The 21,155-nt window shown below is 44.6% G+C and overlaps 1 protein-coding gene across 1 annotated transcript; it reads left to right on the top strand.

Annotated features, from left to right (window-relative positions):
* The first annotated feature begins 356 nt into the window (after positions 1 to 356).
* On the top strand, positions 357 to 20,056 carry BRD3 (bromodomain containing 3). The gene is made up of 11 exons (XM_009696201.1): positions 357 to 674; positions 2,805 to 2,942; positions 3,918 to 4,065; positions 5,609 to 5,823; positions 7,514 to 7,885; positions 14,291 to 14,419; positions 14,832 to 15,023; positions 15,874 to 16,109; positions 16,644 to 16,936; positions 18,815 to 18,943; positions 19,941 to 20,056. The coding sequence occupies exons 1-11, from the start codon at positions 474 to 476 to the stop codon at positions 20,054 to 20,056; spliced, it is 2,169 nt and encodes a 722-aa protein (XP_009694503.1). The 5' UTR covers positions 357 to 473.
* Positions 20,057 to 21,155: the final 1,099 nt, after the last annotated feature.

Genomic DNA, 21,155 nt, shown 5'->3' with positions numbered 1-21,155 from the left:
CTTGGATTAGCGCATTCATGGGAGTCTCTGCATTACATCCTAACTGTATTCCCAGCTATATTCTTATGCTACCCCATGTATTTTCTTTGCACGAAAATGCGCTCCGAGCCAGATAAAGTAAGAAGTAGTCCTGTGAAGCTTACTGGCTCTCTGCAGGCTTTGAATGTGGGAATTGCTGTTCCCCCATCTCTTGAGTCTCGAACTGTTCCCATCATCAAGATAAAGTGCTACAGGGAATGAAGCAGAAGGGGTAAAAGCCTGAGTTCAAACACTGTCAACAGCAGAAGAGCCTTAACATGCCTACTTCAAGTAAGTATCCGTATTTACACGTTACCCTCTTCCTCTCCTTTGATGTAGGTTGTATGGTTGGACCCTGGAAATGGGATGTCAGTCCCGTTCAGGGAGCATAAAGGAAGAAAGAAAATCTCCCAGTTGCTGCTGCTGTGACAGCGAGTGAGAGCAAGAGCAGGAAAATGTCGGCAGTCACATCAGCAATCCAGGCTCCTCAGGGCCCTGTGAATCCGCCGCCTCCGGAGGTCACTAATCCTAATAAGCCTGGCCGGAAGACCAACCAATTGCAATATATGCAAAATGTTGTGGTAAAGACCTTGTGGAAGCATCAGTTTGCTTGGCCATTCTACCAACCTGTTGATGCAATTAAATTGAATTTGCCGGTACGTATCTATCATCTTCTGCTCAGTATTCTTAGAAAGCTTTGTGTTGGTGAGATCAGCTTTCTGATCACTGGATCAGAATAGTTAGGTTGCTTTTGGGGATTTCCTTGAATGCTCTTAGACTCGCTGAATTAGAAGATGATGCCTTTCATAGCTGGAGAGGTGCGGGGCTCTGACAGAGAAAACTTCTTCTCACTTAGTGAGGGAAGAGAAGAGCGCACAGTCAAGCTGTCTTAGAGCAGTTGAAGCGTAGTGCTTCGTTTGTAGCTTACTCCTGTTTAATTTTATGTGTCTTTACCCTTTGTCCCACCTCTGTCCAGTCTGAATGAGTCTTCAAGCCCACGGTCTTTTGAGCATTTGGCATTGGGCTCAATGAAACTTGTGTTTTCAATTGGTTTTCCTGGATTTGCCACTGACTTCAGTGTAGAGGAAGACAGGAGAAGCTAATTACCAAGGATACTTTGAAGCTAGATATTTTCAAATGCTGTACTGGAAGTAGAAAGAACAGAATAGTTACATTTACCCATCTGCCTCCTGTGCCTGAGTATATATACCCCTGTCTCTGTCAGACCAGATAGTACAATAGATAGCCCAGTTATTCATAAATGACCAAAGTTTACTAAGCTGCTTTCTTCCAGGGAGTAGAGCCACACACTTCACCTCTTCAAAGGGGTCCTGAAAGTGTAAAAACTCAGGAGTGGAGGCATACCTCTACCCACTTGCTTCACTTAAATAGACATCGCCTCCCCGCCCCCCCATCCATCCTGCTGTCTGCTCAGCTGGGCAGCCCATTGCAAATTGTCTCTGCTTGGAGCAAGAGGGTTGCATGTAGGATTCAAGGGAGCATGGTTCTGGGACGTAAGGTCAGGAGAGCTCCAGTTACCGCAGGTTATAACCCAGTTTTATGGACTGGATCAGGAGTCTTTAGAACTCTGTAATGTTGTTGATGGGTACTATTTAAAGTGCTAGCCAAAAGAGTAAAACACTTAATACCTGTATAATATTTCTCTAGGTCTGTGCTCCTTTGTGTCATCTTTTTGTGGATTTACTTTCTCTGAGGCATTTTGAGGTGGTTTTAGGGCAGGTTACCAGAAAATTTAAAGGAGTCGTCAGTTGGAAGAATAGTCGTTTCTCACGCGTGGCCTAAATCTGCACAAGCCCAATAGCCAGCAGGATTGCATTTTCTGTCCTAACGTGCCTTGCAGGGAAATATTGGTGCCTCAGATGGTGCTTGAGGGTTGGGCTCAGGGAGTGACTGGTGGCTTCATGTGCAGTGAGAGGGCTTGCTGCTCTTCTCCAGAATGAGAAAATTACAGTGTATAACCTTGCGTGCCTAGAGCGTCTCCAGGCTAATCACAGCCTCTACAAATGCTTGAGACCAGCCCAGAGAGAAACTGGGTTAACATATGGAAGCCTTTTAAGGGCTGAAATGCCCTTGAAAGAGAGACACAAACTTCTAGCACAGTCTTAGCCAGTGCTGGCACTGATAAACTTCTGTAAGTGCCAGAGGCAGTCTTTTAAAAAGGGAGACAAAAATGCTGTTTCCCAAATTGCAGCCAGTTCACCATTAAACTGAACACCCTACCAAAGCTAGTGCTGACCCTGCTGCCCCAAATTCTGGTCCCGCATGAGCACGAAGCACATCGCTGCAGTGTTAGTCTAGCTGTCAAGCGTGGTACCCTTCCACTCCGCGGGACAATCTAAAATGGCACTTACAGCCTTGTAACGGACATCAAGGCTGCAAACAGCTTCCAGGGAGAGCTGCTCAGAAAGCATGTTTTCCTCCACGTGCTACTCTTAGTGCCTTCCCAGTCCAGCTGTCGTTATAAAAAGCAGGTAATGTTCAAGTAGCCATTTGTGTGCGCATTTGATCATGTATTGAGGGAGCTGCAAAAAACTGGTGGTTGTGGAAGGAGTTCTTATGCTTTATAGTCAAGTTCATAATAATAATAGACTAAAAGGCTACAAATTAGAAAATAAATGAAAGTGAAGGTGGTATTTACAATTTCCACAAAAATTTGGGGACGTGTTTTTTGGGAGGGGGAATGAGGAGAAAGCTGGAACTAGAGGGAGATGTGAACAACACTCCGCGTAGCAGGAGATGTAACATCTTTCCTGTTTCTCCAACAGGATTATCACAAAATAATAAAAAACCCCATGGACATGGGGACGATCAAGAAGCGCCTGGAACATAACTATTACTGGAGTGCCAGTGAATGTATGCAGGATTTCAACACCATGTTTACAAATTGTTACATTTACAACAAGGTAAAGAGCCCAGACAAGTGTTAGCTGGGGCACTGCCTAGAAAAGACCCACCTACAGCTGTTACAGTGCAGGTTTTGAACAGGGCCAGCTCCGCTGCGCTCTGAGCCCCTCTTGCAAGGATTTGAAATGCCACTAATTGCAACCACATTACTTGAAATGCACAAAGCTGTCTTTGTGCTGTGTCTTTCTTCCCCCAGACTAGTTAAAATGGCAAATGTGGCTTTTAATTATGGGTAGATTTCTGTTCTGGGGTTGTGTAGCAAGTTTTTACTCCTTGTCTTCTCAGTTAGGAATTCTTCAAGATGAGCTACAGTTTATGCAGTGCTTTGCAGGTGTTCTGTGGGATATTAGTGCTATGTGTTGTGCTGGCTGTCTAGCAGTGAATAGTATCTCTTAGCAGCAGAGAGCAGTTCAGGGGGTGTAACTTTGTTCTCTGCCAACGTCTCGTCCATACTTGCACACCTTTAGATTGCTTATTATTATTTTGGGTTTGGCTTGTTTGCTGTTTTGTTAGGTTGTTAAAAGCCTCTATTCTTTGTATTCTGTTTGTCATCATTGACCCATAGTGGAGAACAAGCTGAAATAAACAAATTAATTAGTTCGAGCCACAGAGTATGTTTTTACACTCTTCTCTTGGACCTGCCGGCAAGCAGGGGAGGACAGCTCATCTGTTCCAGTTTGCTGCTTCCATGCTGTTGCACAGGATGCTAGTTATCAGGCTCCTACTAGAAGTCCTGATAACTGTCTGGATGCAGCATACTTAGAGGCTGTAATTATTGCATGCTAGACCAGAATAGAAGAGCAGGAGGGGTAGCATGCAAGGAGGGCGAAGAGGTAGTCTGTTTATTGTCGGAGCTTGGATACCATTATTTATTTGAAGGGCAGTGTCATTGGGGATTTCAAAGCCTTATCTTGAATCTCTCATCTTCTCATAAGTGAATGATACAGCATGGGCTTGTATTCTTCTTTCTGCAGCCCACAGATGACATCGTCCTCATGGCCCAAGCCCTGGAGAAGATATTTCTGCAGAAGGTTGCCCAGATGCCTCAGGAGGAAGTTGAATTATTACCCCCGGTTCCTAAAGGCAAAGGCCGCAAGCCGTCAGTGGGCACGCAGAGTGCAGGTATTAACCCGATCCAGTGACATTAAATGTTAGGACCCTGTTGCTGAGGCCCGACCCACCTTCCAAGCTGCCTGGCTTTGCAAATGGTGAAGAGGCTAGGAAGGGAGCACATAGTCTAATGGTTAAAGCAGTGGAGACGAAAGTGTGAGATGTCTAGATAATGTTTACCCAGTGTTTCAGGGCTTGTCTGTCTTAAGGCCACTTTTCATTTGTCATACAAACATCTTACCTTCTGTGACTTGCCCACCCACGCAGCATTTCAGTGGGGGAGGACAATGCTGTTGCTTCCTGTACGCAAAGAGGAAACCAAGGCAAGAAGAGGCAAGGGAGTTAGACATGCCAGTCTGCTGCAAGTGACAGAACATGGCGCAGAATGCCTTTATAGACCTGGGTTTTTACAGTTCACCCAAGGTCCTGGCAGAAGTCTGACACAGCAGAGACCTGGACTCAAATCTTGCCAATCCCCTAAACCCCGTATAACACTTTTCTTTTGCACACAGGGTTGCAACATTATAGAATAAAGCTTGATCAACAGAAAGGATTTATTAAGCCATTGCAAAAGGCTGTGTAGACTCTTATATGTCTGTAGAAACTAAGTTTAGTTCAGCTTACCTAGAGTTGATATTAAATGGATTTAGGACTAAAACATCTGTAAGCACAGTAAAACAGTTCATAAAAGAGCTTGTGTAGGCTGAATTAAACTGTTGCAGGTTTTTTTCTGTAAACAAGATCTAATTGTTGTTCTGGGAAAGTCAACTGTTCCTCTTTGTTTTCCCACATCTCAGGTGCCAAATGGAGCTACAGCTTCATCCAAGCTCATAGAAGTTTGTGATGATGTGTCTTTTCAGCATCCTTTGATAAAAGCCGTTATAACAACATAGAGTATTGCTAATTGGCTTATTATTTACTGGATTTGTCCCCCTTAATTTTACACTAGTAGGCAGTTCTGTAACAGCGCAGGTCTAGCATCAGGAGACTTAGGCTCTACTTCCAGCTCTGTTTCTTTTCGTTGTATAACTTGCGGCAAATCTGAAGTGCTTTGGACTCTTGGGTGTTTAGCTGGCAATAGGGGAATGGTTGTTGCCGCGTGTCATGCATGGTGAAAACGCTCCCAGATTGAGGTCTGTGCAGGACAGCAGCTGTGCAAAAGAGCCATCTTCCTTTGTTCCCTCTCCTTGAGGTCCTGCTCTTTTGGTGAGCACAGGGTAGCTCTGAGAGCACGAGAGACATGAAGACATTCCCAGAGCAACGCACACCCCATGTGCAAAACTTTGAAGTATTTTGCTTGCACGTGGCTGGCCTAAAGCTCATGGTACAAGGACTTAAGTCAGTGATTTCTCATTTTTTGTTGACCCCTGGATAACAGCACCGAGCAAATCACACTGTGTCCTTTGTGCTCTTCCTGTGGCCCTGGACTGGGAGCCTTTTGCCAAGCCCATGATCACCCAGTCCAGTGGCACCAGTGTCACTTTGTTCTCAGCGTCTTGTCGGCACTTGTAACCATCAGTACATTGCAGAGTGTTTTCACTTTGTCGTTTGAAAGGAGCGCAGCAAGCAGTGGCCGTGTCTTCCGTCTCCCCGCCGGCCCCGTTCCAGAACGTCCCTCCAGCTGTGTCTCAGACGCCCGTCATTGCTGCCACCCCCGTGCCAACCATCACTGCTAATGTCCCGCCTGTCACTGCCCCTCCCGCCGCTGCTCCCCCTCCGCCTGCTGCTCCGATAATGCCTGTGGTGCCTCCTACGCCACCGGTAGTCAAGGTAAATGGAGAACTCGACCCCTTCCTCTTCAGAAGACAATATTGCTAAGCAGTGCTTTATTTTCATCCCGTCACTGCTGGTTACGTGCATTCCTTCTCTTCACATTTGACTCTTTGCCTCTCTAGCCATCATTGTCCCTTTGGGATGTGCTCAGACAAGTGCTTGCTGTTGAGTTTGAGAGGGATAAGAAAAGTTTTGCCAGTTTTGCCACACTCCAGCTGAGATGTCAACTGTAGTTGCTCCAACTCAGTTACAAGCTGTCATCTGACCATAGCTTAGCCAGTGCTGATGCTCCATGAACCAGAAGGCTGTTGGAGGTTTCCCCCATTTTGCACCATATAGCCCGAAGAATATCTTCCCTCTGTAACTGAGCCCCTGATTTTACTGGGACTATTCCTTTAAAGTTTGCAGACTCCAGCACTAGGAATGTTCCTCTCTGCCATAAACCAGTTCAAGACAAGCCTGTCACTCCAGTTGGAGGAGACTGATTGTTGCCTGCAGGTTTTGGGTGCATTAGCACTGTCTTCCTTACTGAGTAATCTTCTGGGAGTTGTCATTGGTGTTTTGCTGTTTACTGTGTTAATTTATGGGTAAATGAAAACATTGCTCTAAATAATTGGAATTTTCCTAGCAAGTTGCGTATTGCTTTAAAAATGAGGAAAGCGTAGCTCAGAGAAAGCTGTTTGTTTTTTTTCCTAAACTGGGGAAGTAACTGCAACAGTATTGGTGTTCTCTACTGTGAGGTTGCATGGACCAGCCGAGCCACAGAATTGTCTGGCTTATTTAACCCTATGGTTTGGGAATTACTAGAGAAATTGTAAGTCAGATCTTCTTGCAGCTAAGCTGAACTCCTGAGAAGCCTGTCTCATACTTCAGTTTCTGTCCAAATAACTTGCTTCTGAAAATCAATTTAATTTTGAAACTCAAGAATGAACCCAGAAGTGAGTTTGCCAAATACACACTGCAAAATTAATTCTGCTTGGGATTTACTTAAGATTTCCCTAAGGAATGTTTTTTTCCTCTTTCTCTCGCTCTCCAGAGAAATAAATCCTTCGTAGGAGCACAAGAGAGAGCTGACTGGACAGTCACAGCTTGAATTTATGTGAGAGAGGTTTTATTTGCTTAAGGCAAAATCATTAAATTCTTGCTCTTGTCCATAATAAGCAATCTACCTTAGCATACCCACTGAATACGAGGGAGTGAGGGCTTATGGGTCTTTGGTGATTAATATGCTTTGGTTCAGAACTTATAGCCTGATCCTGCCACTGGGGACTCAGACATGTGGTTAAGTTACTGACACTTACTAAGTCACGATGCATCAGCTGAGCTGCAGTAATCGACTGGGCGCACTCCTTTCCCTTGGCAAACATGAGGTAAGAGTCCTTAGTTTAAATCTCAGTGAAATACATAGAGCTAACACGTTTTGCATCATGTTTGGGGTTGGGTTGGAGACGTGCAAATGGCTGGTTACTGTGGCTCAGATGACATGTGGTAATACATCGTGTTGTAGTCACTGAATTGTTATGTTGAAGCCTCTAGTTACAAGTCCCATTTATCCCAGTGAAGTAACTGTATTTTCTGTCAGAGGACAGGCAGATCTCAAAAACAGGGATGAACTCTGCTAGGTTTCTGCTAGCGTAGCACAAGAACTGGGCACATACTCATGAAGCCTGTCCATCTACTGTTTCAGAAAAAGGGAGTGAAGCGGAAAGCAGACACGACAACCCCCACCACCTCTGCGATCACTGCCAGCCGAAGTGAGTCGCCCACCCCCCTCTCGGACCCCAAGCAGGCCAAAATCATCGCTCGACGGGAGAGCGGCGGCCGGCCCATCAAACCACCAAAGAAAGACCTTGAAGATGGAGAGGTCCCCCAGCATGCAGGGAAGAAGGGCAAACTCTCTGAGCACCTCAAGTACTGTGACAGCATTCTCAAGGAAATGCTCTCGAAGAAGCATGCAGCCTATGCGTGGCCCTTTTACAAGCCTGTTGATGCAGAGGCCTTGGAATTACATGACTATCATGATATTATCAAACACCCCATGGATCTCAGTACTGTTAAAGTATGTCCACATTTACCACCTCTTTTGCAGGGTATCACAGCCCTCTGGTTGCAGAGGACTGACTCCTTCTGGGGGAGGGGGAAGGGACAAGGGTGGAAAACTGAAGCTGTTTGGATATCATCTGGATATTTTTATATTTTTTTTCTTTCCCCTGTCCTTTTTTTCCCATAACCTGGGACTTTTTTTTTTCTGCCCTGCAAAGCAGACTGTACGATGGCATCCTCTCCTCTTTGTGGATAGTCCAGCTATTTAAACTTGCGTCCTTGGGATTGTGTTGCACTCTGAGAAGAAGAGGTGCTGTATTTCATAGGATTCGATTGATAGTATCCCATTTCCAGAAACTGCTGCCTGCCTACTTGTTGGCATGATGTGTGGTCCAGATAGGCTTACGCTGAGCAATTCCAACCAGAACGTGATGATTGCCTGGTACTTGGGGAGGGGAGGAAATAACGTGATGCTTGTGTGGTTTATGCTTGGCTCTTCAAGAGCTTAGCTTAGTATGGTCCAATATTCAAGGTAATTTTCCCAGTAGACTGGAAGGTTTTCTGAATCCCTCCTAAATATCCATGGAGCAAAGCCTTGTTTTTCTAGTTCCCATCCTCTGCTTGCGAGCCAGCCATTGGAACTGGTGTTGGTGGAGGTGAGACTTTATTCCATGTGCAGAAAGTTAAGGTATTTCTGCTGGCTTTCACTACCATGCCAGAAGTGTTTTGCTGCCAGCTGAGCCAATGCCTGGGATTGTCTAAATACCCAGATGACAAAAGGGCAGCTGTGTTCGTGATTCCTTTCATGTTCCTTGGCAAACCCTATGTAGTACCTGGAAGCAGTGTGTCATGCTCTGATGTGCCATGCCATTCAGTCATGATGCTGCAGGGGTTCTTACTACAGCTGCAGTATTTTTACAAGTATCTTAGTTGCATTATTTAGTGGTGAGAGAATAGTTGTCATGGTCTGTGTGTTGAGGATTAGACCAGGAGTTGCCAGTGTCTGAGTTTTAATTGCTGTTCTGATGCTGTGGTTCTGGGCAAGGTTCCCTACAAATCTGTGCCTTAGATTTCCCAGTCATAAAATGGAGATAATAATATTTAACCTACCTCACAGGGCTGTTGTGAGGACAGATATCTGGAAGGCACTGTCTAACTGTCAATAATTATTATTATTGATTGGGTTTGTCGAGAAAAGACTGTCTCTGAGCTGGCAAAAGTATGGTAAGCAAGATCTGGTGGAGCTAGGCTTGGAGCCATTCTCCTGAGCTTGCAGTGCCTTTGCTTTATTTACAAAAGCCAGTGCAACTTGCAGTATTTTTGACTTGCAATTAAGCCAAGCTGTGTTAAAGGCCTGCAGCAATTTCCTGGCAGGAGAATAGGACAAGACGAAGGGTGAACTGAGCTGCAGGCAAGAAGAGGGAGCTTGAAACACAGTGGTAAAAGCAGCAGGAAGGGCTAGGTTGAACATGGTAGTCTGTGAAGCTGGTGCACTGGTGCCTGGCTGTAATGCTCTGCTGACAGAGGAAGGTCCCAGTGTTTTCTTGGGTAAGTTTCCATTTTCTTTCGCTCGTGAGCGTGGATGAGGAGGGAAGAAGTTCCCCTTAGTTTTGATACTGCAGTATGTTCACTATCCTGCTGATTTTGGCTACCCAGTACTGAAGGCCTACTTGATCCTTGTACATTACTTTAGTTATATGACTTGCTGTCAAGATCTGCTCACTCATTGGAGTTGCTCCTCTGCACCAGCTTGGAGGTCCATCCACATGGCTTGAATCATAGGCTAATGGGTAATTTAGGTTGGTCAGGAGGCCTGCCCTCTGCTCAGAGCAGGGTCACTGGCACACTCTGATCGGCTCCCTTCCAGGGGTCACCCCCTTCCCAGCTGAGTGAGTCTGACCTTGCTCCTCTGTGGGCTGAGAGTAGGAGCAGATTGCAAATGGGGTTTTCTGTGTTCTTCTGTAAGTGAGATCAGAGGTGCAATACTTAGGTTGCATCAGGAACCTTCCTATATGATGTTCTGGTTACTGTGCATACAATTACACTTACCCATGCTTATCATAGGCTACACGTCAAAATCTGTTCTAAGAGTCTATAAACTGGCCAGTAGCTTTAAAGGAATTTCAAAGTATGTCTGATTCGCAGAAATGACTGAGATGGGAAGAAGCATCTCTTGCTTAGTGCAGCAGTTCTTTTTGTCATCACATTAGAGTCATGACGTGCTGTTGATAGCCTTTTCTCTACTAGTCTTGTGAACACAAGTCATTAGATGATCATGTCCTAGATTAACTCATTCAGTTACTGTACTGAGTTTAGTGGGGCTGCTGGTAAACCTCAGCTCAGTCACATTCCCTTGACTTCCTAGGGATGCTGTGAGTCTCCAGAGATACGTGCAGCCTGGTAGATCAAGCCCTGGGTGAATGCAGTAAAATTAGAGATGGAGGAGTGAAATCCTGACTCTCAAAGCTGGTATTTCCATGTATGGTTAGGTGACTTCTTATTGCAAAAGATTCTGTGCTGTATTCTGCAAAATCTAGGTGCAAAGCTGTGATTTCTTGGGTTGGTGGCTTCTTCACAGTTAAATCTTTTTATAGTCCTAACTTCATTCTTTTAAAAAGTGTACACCTCTGCCCTTTTCCTGCAAATGCAGGTGATACGCTCCCTCTGTACCTTACTAGTGTAGGGCAGAAAACTAGAGACAAGTTAATGGCAGACCCAGTGGAGTCTTTTGTATATAAAGACTCTGGATTTGTCTTTCCACATGGTAGTATTTTTCTTAATAAACTTATTTGAAGTGCTGTCTGGTATTGTTTTTTTATGGAGTGTTTTATTATTGTTCTTGGCCTGTAGATCATAGTGTGACTTCTCTGAGATGCAATCTGTAATACGTTAACTGCATGGATCAGAAGCCTGCCATTTGCAGGCAGTGTAATTCTCCAGCATCAGGGGCTTTCTCCGTGGCTCTGAAAGGTTTTAGACTTAATTCTGCACAAGTGACAGTGGCTGTAGTAAAGCAGTGCAACTAATGGCCTTCAAACTAGTTTTGAAGGAATTACATGAGAAAGTAGAACATGAGCATTGCTGCAGCTATAATAGATTCCCCAATACCTGGTTGCTTGTCGCTGTGGTTCTCTGGTTGTATGAGGTTTGATTTTATTCAGAGAATATCCTTCATGTCCAGGAGCATGTTTTTTTCAGGCTGTGCACCCAGTGGAGGTGTGGTTCGGAAGGATTTGGAGATTGTTTTCTCTGTGCGTGTGGTGGAGAAGGCAGGTTGGCTGTCGTGGCTGTGCCGGTGGAGGGGCTGTAGCTGAGCTTGTTGCAGCCAGGAGCAGAGGGGTGTGCTGGAGTGCCGTGCTGGAGCTAGGACTGAGAGTGGGAAGAGCTGAAGGAACAGGATCCGTGAGCTCATCTCCACCTCAATTCTTTGATAGTTGTCACAGAGGGGGAAAGAGCAGAACTGTTTGGAGTAGAGAGAGAAAAGGATGAAAGCATGAGGAGAGAGAGGGGGGCAGAGGCATGGGCTATGCTTTAAAAACTAAGAGGCAGCAGCCCTAGTTCCCTACAGTAAGTGAAATGCTTGCTATGAAGCTGTAGCAGCCCTGTGCTTCTGCTGCCCTGTCCACAGGCAGACAGGACCCACTTGCAGCATGTTCATGTCCCCCCTCTGATGCTGGGGAGCTTTGGTGTGGGACGGCAAGGTGCTGTGCCTGCAGTGGAGCTGGGGGGAACCTACAGCACCTCTTCTCTCACTCCATCATCTGGCTGCCGGGTCACAGCAGCAGCAATGTGGATGTCTCTGCCTTTGGTTTACTCAGTGGCGAACAGCCAACAGTCCTTGCTATGCAAGAGGATTTATACAAGGTGTTTACTTTTGGAATAAAGTGCTACCTCCAGGGGTCCGACTATGCTCACTGGTTAATTTTCTTGCAGTGAATTGCTGTGGCTTCAGATCAGCTGAGTTCAGGGTCATGAAAGTGAGGAGACGTTCTTTGGGGGAATTTTTAAAGATTTCTTTAGTTGCACCTATTTTAAGAGTACAAATGCAGCTTCACAAAGCAGCAGCTCTTGTTGAGGCAGTTTCTGTAAGGTGCAATTAGGCCTCCAGAAATCAGACTGTGTCCTCATCAGCTGGTAAAGATGGCATTTTCTCTGGTAAAGTCACTGGACCTGTGTGGCCCTGTCCCTCATCAGTGCCTGCCCTGATGCCTTGCCAAGGCTTGTGCTTTGGGGACAGACTGATGTCCAGTTTAGTCTTGGAGAAGATACAATGGAAAGGGGACGTGTTAGATCTTCAAGCGCATAAGACTGCTGCAAGAAGGGAGGGAACAAAGTTTTCTCTACATCCTCTGTGGGCAGGACAAGGCTTACCTTAGAGCAAGATACACATTAAACCTTAGGAAACAAATTTCTGAACATTAAAGAATATTAAACAATTGAATTGATTGCTGAGGGAAAAATAAGATTGTTGTGGTAGATATTGCATGGGACAGAGAATGGACTAGCTGGTCTTCTAGCACCTCTGCCAGTCCTGCTTGTCTATGGCTCTTGATGTGCAATTGTAAATGAAGTAACTTTTTTTTAAGCAGCTGGATATCTCAAAGTGAATTTGTAAGCAAAGATATTCTAGCCCACCAATTTAAAGTCCTTTTTTTTTTTGCTTTTGTTAAGTTAATTATTCTTTACAAGAAAACAAAACAAAAATCCACAGTTTAAAACCATTGGGCTAGAAAACTGTTGAGTTTGGATAAAAGCAAAACCTCAGACACTGGAATGTATTTCATAGGCAGTAATCAGCCAGTGAGTGTGCCAAATATAAGCGCATCAAAAAGGCCTTTCATGCAATAAGATGTATTTTAAAATAAATGAGCCCTTTTTTTTTGAACATATGTTTTGCTTTGGAATGGGCCTGAGACACTTTTCAAACAAGGCCAGCACTCCTTCAGACAGGAGCAGCACAAACCTATTTCCCTTTCTGTCTTTGTGTGATGGCTCAGAGGCTGTCTCCTAGTTTATTCACCAAGGGAATGAGGTTTTGTGACAAAAGTTTGACAGATGTCTGGCTGCAGCACCACAGGGAGTCAGGCTGCAGGAATGTCACCACCCAGCATGCAGGTCCCTCTGAAGCTGCATCCCTGGAGGTGAAATTCTGCCCTAATCGGAACAAAAATCAGTTTTAGGAGTCATTGCAGTGTTTCAAGATAGTTACAAGGTCTACTGCGTAGCCATGAAATATCTGTAGCTTCTGTTGAACAAATGGGAATTTTGCTTGCGTTAAGTCTTCTAGCACGGGTTACAGACCCTAAGCAGCCCTGCTTTCTGCTCGGATGAGGGATGTGTCTTCCCAGATCATGTTTGCAGCTTGTCTGCCAGTCAGCCCCTTCCCTTCACTGGGGGAATACAGGTGCACAAGACATACAAAAGGGAGGCCTGCAAGCACTTGGCAAATAGAGAATTTCTTTAAACTCAGGTCTTTTAAATGCAAATGAAATCTAGTGTTAGCTTCTTTTCCTTTCAGTAGGAGTAATTGGAGCTAAGGTTTTATACATGGTAGTAATATATGCATAAAATCAATTAAGTTCTAGGAATGCTATAAATTGTTCTTTAAACCCAAGTCACTCAGTCCCAAACAGGAAGAGAAATGGACGAAAGTGAGAGCTGAAAACTAAGAGAAAGGAACAAGGTGCAAATATTTAGTTCCTGATACTTATCCTCACTGCACTAGGAAATAACATTATGAATAGGTTCGTAAAAGGTGAATTCTGTATGCATTCTCTATCAGTTGGACTTCTAAATCAAGAGTAGGTGTTGTAGTTTAACTGTAAATGCCCATCTTGCTGTAGGAATCACCAAGCAAAATTCATGCCCTGTGTTAGCAGGAAGTCAGAGTGAGATGGTCACGATCTTTTCTGCCCGTTCCGATTTACAGGGCAAACATACCCAAGCAGCACATAGAAATACATGCTTAAGGTACTCCTGTAATTGTAACTTGGTTGGTTGTTGACTCTTGCCCTTCCCGTCCATGATCCCTGTTTACGTCCGTTTCTGATCCAGCAAACCCTTTTTCTAAATGACTCGATTTTCTGATAGAATGTAGACCCTGACAGATTTATATAGTACTCCCTAGAAAAAGAAAACAACCTAAATTTAGAATCTTAAAATGTTTAAACTGTTGTGGAGCAATATCAGCTTCTTTGGTTGTCTGGTGTTTGTTTGCTTGCTTGTTTTAAAAAGCAGAAACTCTGAATGTTATTTAGGAACCAATAAGCCCTGATCAAACTACTGTTCTCTTAGACAAATGCGATTTTTTTAAGGCTGTTCTCAGCTGTCTCCAAGATGCACGTGTCCTCCATGCAGTTGCTACAAATGCCTTTTGCTTATGGCTTTCTCTCCCTTTTCCCTTTGGCTTGTTTGTCTGCAGAAAAAAATGGACAGTCGGGAATACCAGGATGCACAAGGTTTTGCAGCAGATATTCGGTTAATGTTCTCTAATTGTTACAAGTACAATCCTCCAGACCACGAAGTAGTAGCGATGGCCAGGAAGCTCCAGGTAAAGGTGTTGGCAAATGTGTCTTCCAGCATACATTTAGTTCAGCTACAAGGTGTCGATTCAGAGATCCAAGCATGGATCTGCTCTGGGCACCAACAAGGGTCCTTCCTCCAGCCCTTGGAAAAAGCCACGTTCTCTGCTGCAGAACTGTTGTGCTCTTCACATGGCATGGCCTAATGCCACGTTCTGCTCCTAAAACGTTGTAGTCGTTGCTGTATGAAGTAATGGGAGAATGTTCTTGGGTTTACAGAATATGTATGCCCATCTGTACGTTATTATTTACTTGTACAGCACCTTGTGTAATGCAGTAAGACCCTGACCCATGGTGGGGTGTCTAGCGTGTTTAAAAGGCCAGCATGAGGTCTTTGTTGCTGTGGCTCCTTTTTTCACCAGTTTTTCCTCCTTTTTGTAGGATGTCTTTGAGATGAGGTTCGCAAAAATGCCCGATGAGCCTGCAGAGGCCCCACCTCCACCTCCACCAACAGCACCAGTAGTGAGCAAAAGCACAGAGAGCAGTCACAGCAGTGAGGAGAGCTCTTCTGACTCAGATAGCTCAGACTCGGAAGAAGAGCGAGCAACTCGGCTGGCGGAGCTCCAGGAGCAGGTATTGCAATGGCCAAGCTGTGTGTCTGTGTCTGTGCAGTAGAAAGGGCATAGCAGGAGGAAGGGTTTAATTTTGTTCTTAAAAATCCCACCTAGGCTGGGGTGCAGCAAGGCAATCTCCCTTTCTGCCAGCTAAAGGAAGAAAATGCTCAGCTGTGAAATAAGTGTATGTTGGATGTAATGTTAATTTTCTTTGAGGTAGCCATTCTCGGTGCTGATGCTCTGTGCTTCCTTCTGGGATCCCAGAGTATGAAAGAAGGTGCACACAACACCTAGAGATCTGGGAAGAGCAGAGAGGCCCACTTTGTTTGAGAGCTCAGGCGTAACAAAATCTGTCACAAGCTTCCTGTGGGATATTGTCCTCCTGTACCTCATCTGCAGAAGTGAGCTGTTTTGACTGTTGTGGTTGCGAACACTTAAGCCATTGCCTTTCTTATTATGCAGATATACAATGCCAGATGCTACAGTGCTTACATGTGCTACTGTAACACAAAAAAGCATTAATAAAATAGCTTAACCAGTGTCTCAAAGCAAGCTAGTAGGAGAGCCAAGAAGCGAACTCAGGATTCCAGAGGCCAAGTTGTCAGCACTCTAGATGGAGCTATTAAGCTTAATTTTTATTTGCCCCTATAAAACAAGAATGACATTTTCATTTGAGTCAGCTTCTGCATACTTGCACTGTATTTTTAAAAAAATTTCAAATCAAGCAAAGTCTCCTGAGTTCAATCACTGGACTGCTTGATGACTGACTTTGGGATATACTTACACGTTGGGATGTAGAGGAGGGGTATGTGGAGACATCAGTTGTCTTGCCTTGAAGTCTGATTAATTTTGTCACTGTTCTCCCCCAGCTAAAGGCTGTCCATGAGCAGCTAGCTGCATTGTCACAAGCGCCAGTGAACAAACCAAAGAAAAAAAAAGAGAAGAAGGAAAAAGAGAAGAAAAAGAAAGATAAAGAGAAGGAAAAAGAAAAGCACAAAGTAAAAGCTGAGGAGGAGAAGAAACCCAAGGTGGCTCAACCGCCAAAACAAACTCAACAGAAGAAAGCCCCAGCTAAGAAAGCAAACAGCACGACCACAGCTAACAGGTGAGAGCCTGCCTTTTGCAAGTTGCCTTAAGAGGAATACCAAGAGCTTCCAGCCCAGTTCTCCTGTCCCTCCTGTCCCCGTTGAATCTCTGGTGAAGTTCAGTTGTCAGAGCAGTTAATTTGCTATTGAATAGTGTCCCCATTCCCAGACAACTCCAGAGAGTGTTTAAGTTAGAACTGGCAGTGGAACCATCATATTTCCACTGCCCAACTCTCTTAGAATCCCTGCCTGATCACTCTCAGATAAGGTTTCGCTTTTTGCCTTTTGTGCAGCCAGCAAGCACATGCCATTTCATTGCTGCCCCCCTGCCGCTCCATGGGCTTGTTGTCATGCCTCACAGGGCTAAAGTATAATAGGAGTAGAGCAGCTGATCCCAGATTTCTGAACTTTTTCAGAAGATGTGGTGCTGTTCAAACCATCTGGCTAGAGGTTCAAAACCAAGAGTATTGGTGTGTTTGTTACAAGGAGAGCAGAAAAAGAGTTCATTGCTTCTATATACCTATGAATGTTTCCATGCTTGCCACTCCCCCCAGGCAGCCCAAGAAAGGAGGCAAACAGGCATCTGCAACCTACGATTCAGATGAGGAGGAGGAAGGTCTGCCCATGACCTATGATGAGAAACGACAGCTCAGCTTGGACATCAACCGCCTGCCTGGGGAGAAGCTAGGCAGGGTGGTGCACATCATCCAGTCGCGGGAACCTTCCCTCAGAGACTCCAATCCTGATGAGATAGAAATAGATTTTGAAACATTGAAGCCCACAACTTTACGAGAACTGGAGAGATACGTGAAATCTTGTTTACAGAAAAAACAAAGGAAACCATTTTGTAAGTTACCTCCTGGGGCATGTGTTCCCCCACCAGCTCTTGGGCTCAGCTTTGGAGTCAGGGCATGTGTGTTGGGATTCTCTTATCCAGCTGTTGGGTATGTGATGACAGGGATTTTTAGAGATTCTTTTCTCCCAAGAAAATGTAAAGAAGCTTTCTATTTTTTCTGTTCTTTCTTCCCATGATGTCATGCCGTGGAGACCTGGAGGACTATTGTGTTCCTCTGCAAGACCTGTGTGATGCCTTTATTACTTATCTAGAATCTAGAAGGCACTATAAAGGTTTCAGTCTCAGTGTGTTAGGTGTTATGTGCACACACCTGGAAGGATCAGTTTCTTATCCTGAATAGTTTAGCATCTAGTTAGGAAGGAAACAAAAAGCATGGCTGGGATCCAAAACACCAAGAGAATAAATGACTTGCACAAAGTTACCTGGGCAACCTGTGGATTCTGGGTGTAAGTGTCCAAGTTGTATATTCACCCCAAAACTGCTATTCCTACATGGCTTGATCACCGTATTACCCTCAGTCTCTATCAGATCAGAGGATCAATGTTAATGCACTGCTGAGTGTGCGGTTCAGTATGGGACAGACTTTTCTCTGTGCCTCGTCCACAGAGAGTGAATTGTTGCAGCCCCTTGAGAGTTTAGCTCCAGCTAAATAGCAATAGGATCACTTACCTGAAGCTGTCCTGGCTCTGTCCATCTGCTTGGCGGTTAAGAGGGAGTTGTCCTGTTAAGAGTGTAACACAATAGCTACTCACAACTCTTGCAGAGCACCTCCATTTCTTCACCGCAGGAGTTTCAGGTAGGCCTAAGCAAAGCTCAGACTTTTGCTCTTCTTTTTGCTTTTTAATACACTGCTTTGATTTCACCTCCCCTGCCCTGAGTCCTTCACTGTTGGAATAGCTCAGGAAAAGATATTCCAGAGTGGTTAGGAACAAGAAGCATCCTTTTGTTTTGGAACCAAAGCGTAGAGTAACACAGATAACCTCAGATGTCTGCTTCTCTTGAGGCTGGTACGTGCTGGGCTGGCATGCTGGCATGGCTGACCCCAGCCAGACTTCTGTACTGTCTGCTGTCTAGTGCAATGCGTAGTGTTCAGGGGCGCACCCTCTTAGGACTGTGCTTTCCAGATTTCTCTTTTTTTTAAATCATTGCTTTAAAACAGCGCACAGAAATGTAGGTATTTCCTTGCTGGATCAGGCGAAATGTCTGGCCCCTGTCTTGTGCTTCTGATACTGGCCAACACCCATGTTCAATTACTCCTTCTTTGGAGGAATATTTTTTTCTGCCTAGAAGTATGAGTATTGCTGGTACTTCTCACCATTTCCATCCTAACTGATGCAGCTACATTCCTGTTGTCTGCCAGCCTTTGCCTCCATTGGTTTTCAATTTGTCCTTTTTGTTTTGTTTTATACTTAAAGCAACGTAAAACACAGTGGATTCTTGCGTGAGGTATCTTAAGTTTTAATGGCAGATGCTTACTTCTGGCAACCTTTAATGGGACACTTTATTTTACAGGGCAGAAAACCCATGTAACAATTCTGTAATTACAAATGTGTAACTATTGACCATATAACTGGCTGGTAAGTAACCTGTAACTACAAGGTCATTATATGGATATTTCTATCTTCTGAAATACTTTCCACAAGATCTCTCTTAAAAAGTGCATGTTACAGGATGATGGTGATTAGATGATCTAGACAACTTCATATGTTGTCTTCTATCTGGGATGTGTAGTTGCTGTGTGATCGCTTGATCTTAGCAGTGTCACTGCGGAGTGGTTGCACAGATTTACATGCCCTGTAAAATAGCGATGTCCACTCTTTTTTGCCTGCAACCATGCAGTTTCAGAAATTGTGCGTTCCTCCTCCACAGCTACAAGTGGAAAAAAGCAAGCAGCAAAGTCAAAAGAAGAGTTAGCTCAGGAAAAGAAGAAAGAACTAGAAAAACGGTTACAGGACGTCAGTGGGCAGCTAAACAACAACAAGAAACCTGCAAAGAAAGGTAATGGCTTTGTTTTTACTGTGCTAACAATGCCCCAAAAGTGTGTATGTAGATAGACTTCCTCAGTGAGTCAAAACTACTGCCTTCTCGTAGCCTTGGGTTTGTCTCTGTGACAGTTACCCCAGTTGGTCAGTAGTGTCTGGACACAGCGAGAGCTAAACAACAACAAGAAACCTGCAAAGAAAGGTAATGGCTTTGTTTTTACTGTGCTAACAATGCCCCAAAAGTGTGTATGTAGATAGACTTCCTCAGTGAGTCAAAACTACTGCCTTCTCGTAGCCTTGGGTTTGTCTCTGTGACATTTACCCAGTTGGTCAGTAGTGTCTGGGCACAGCGAGTTACTGCTGGGCCCTGAGCTACTGTGTGGGGGCTGCTTTGATCCCTGTCCAGGTGGAAGCTCTCCTTGGGTGGTAAATGTGAGGTGTCTTGAAAGCAATTCATTCTTCGGAGGCAGGAGGATCTCCTCCTCTGTGTTAGCCCATGGAGGACTGCATACAGACCAGTACCGCAGAGCATCTAACAGATGATTTTTCTCCATTGTGGGGTTAAAAAATGCCCAAGCCCCCCGCATAGTGCAATAAGCGTGAAAGATGGTACAAAAGGTTATTCCAGTGCAAACTAAGCTGCTTCTGGCTTCGCACAAGTCAGGCAGGGTTTTCTTGTGTTCAGAGGTTGCGCTGAAGCACTGGGAGGCTGTGGACACAGCTCCCCAGATGCTCTGTGCTGTCTCACCATGAGCACCGTAGGGCGGCGGAGGACATTGCCCTCCTATAGGACTCCTGTGTGAATTCCAAACTTTTGTGGTTGCCTGCAGCGTGAGAAACCTTGCCATCCACTGGCAGGACAGGCCTTGTTGCGGCAAGCACAGGCTGCGGGTAAATAAGTTGCCCAGGAAAAATGAAGTTGTGAATGAAGCTGTGGAGGATGAAGGCTGTGGTCAAACCTTCTCCATTTCAGTTCCTTGCAAGTAACCACATCACTGCCTTCTCCCCTGCAGAGAAATCCGGCTCGGCTCCCTCCGGAGGCCCTTCCCGGCTCAGCAGCGGCAGCTCCTCCGAGTCCGGGAGCAGCAGCTCCAGTGGCTCCAGCTCAGACAGCAGCGATTCGGAATGAGTTACGGACACTTACACACAAAACACAAAATGGACATCACCCTCACCGATGCTCTGCAGTGTTCCTTTCTCTCCTTAATATACTGCTCTTGTTCCACGGTGGTCAGGTTTTTTTCCCTTTCTCCTTCTCTGACTTTTTTATTTTATTTTTTAATTCAGTGTTATAAAAGGTATCTTCCATTTTATTGGGGAGCGCTCTTTTAATAGGTCAAAGATCTTTGCGTGTGTGTGTATGTGTGTGACTAGACTTTATGACAAATAGTTCCTTTTGCATAAAGTCTCTAAAATACATTTTAACTTTTAACATTTAAGATTGGTTGAAAATGGAAGAACTTTGAACTCTTAGCAGGAGATAAATAGAAAGTTCTGCAAGGTTTGTAGTACACTTCCCTCCCACCCCTTCCCTCTCCCCAGAATGTTCTCTTTTAATAAGCTTGCCTGGCTCACACAAGGTAAAAAAAAAAAAAAAAATCATCTTTTTTAAAAGAAATCTCTGTAAAATGGTACTGTATCTGAAAGATGTTAGCTTTTGAACTAGTTGGTGTATTTGTTATTAGCACTAGTATTCTTAATCTCGAAGTCTACAGTGTGATGAAAATGTCAGATGCTATCATCTTTTTACATAAAAACAAACAAACAAACAAAAATTCTCATGTACTGTGGATTGCTAACATGCTTTTTTTTTTTAATCTTGGTAGAGGCATAGGCACCTGTTCAGGAAGGTATTTAAGCATGAATTTAACTTTCAGCACATGAACAATATAAGTGGTTGCATTTCTTGTTTTTCCACTCAAAATTTTCATTTTTCTTGGGGATACGTTGGGAAGAAGGGAGCAAGAGACACTCAAGTTTCTTGTGAATGTTATTTTTAACATCAAATAGATGATTTCCAGGAAATGGACGCTCTCTATGAAGTTTTCATTTAATTGAAAACAGGTTTTGGCTGAAAGTACTCAGCTGGACCTCAGAGCGATCCCTGCAGAGTGACCAAGGCAGGTCATGTGCTCCTTATTAGACACGTGCTTAAGTACTTTCTCCATGACAAGCACCTCAGTCTGGGCTTAAAATAAAGGAGCACTTGAGCTCCAGCTGAGACTGAG

Source organism: Cariama cristata, unplaced genomic scaffold (genome assembly GCF_000690535.1).
Source record: "Cariama cristata isolate BGI_N322 unplaced genomic scaffold, ASM69053v1 scaffold28282, whole genome shotgun sequence".
In the NCBI taxonomy this organism is placed as follows: domain Eukaryota; kingdom Metazoa; phylum Chordata; class Aves; order Cariamiformes; family Cariamidae; genus Cariama; species Cariama cristata.
The sequence above is the reverse complement of the archived record's forward strand: the minus strand, read 5'-3'. Positions and strand labels throughout refer to the sequence as shown.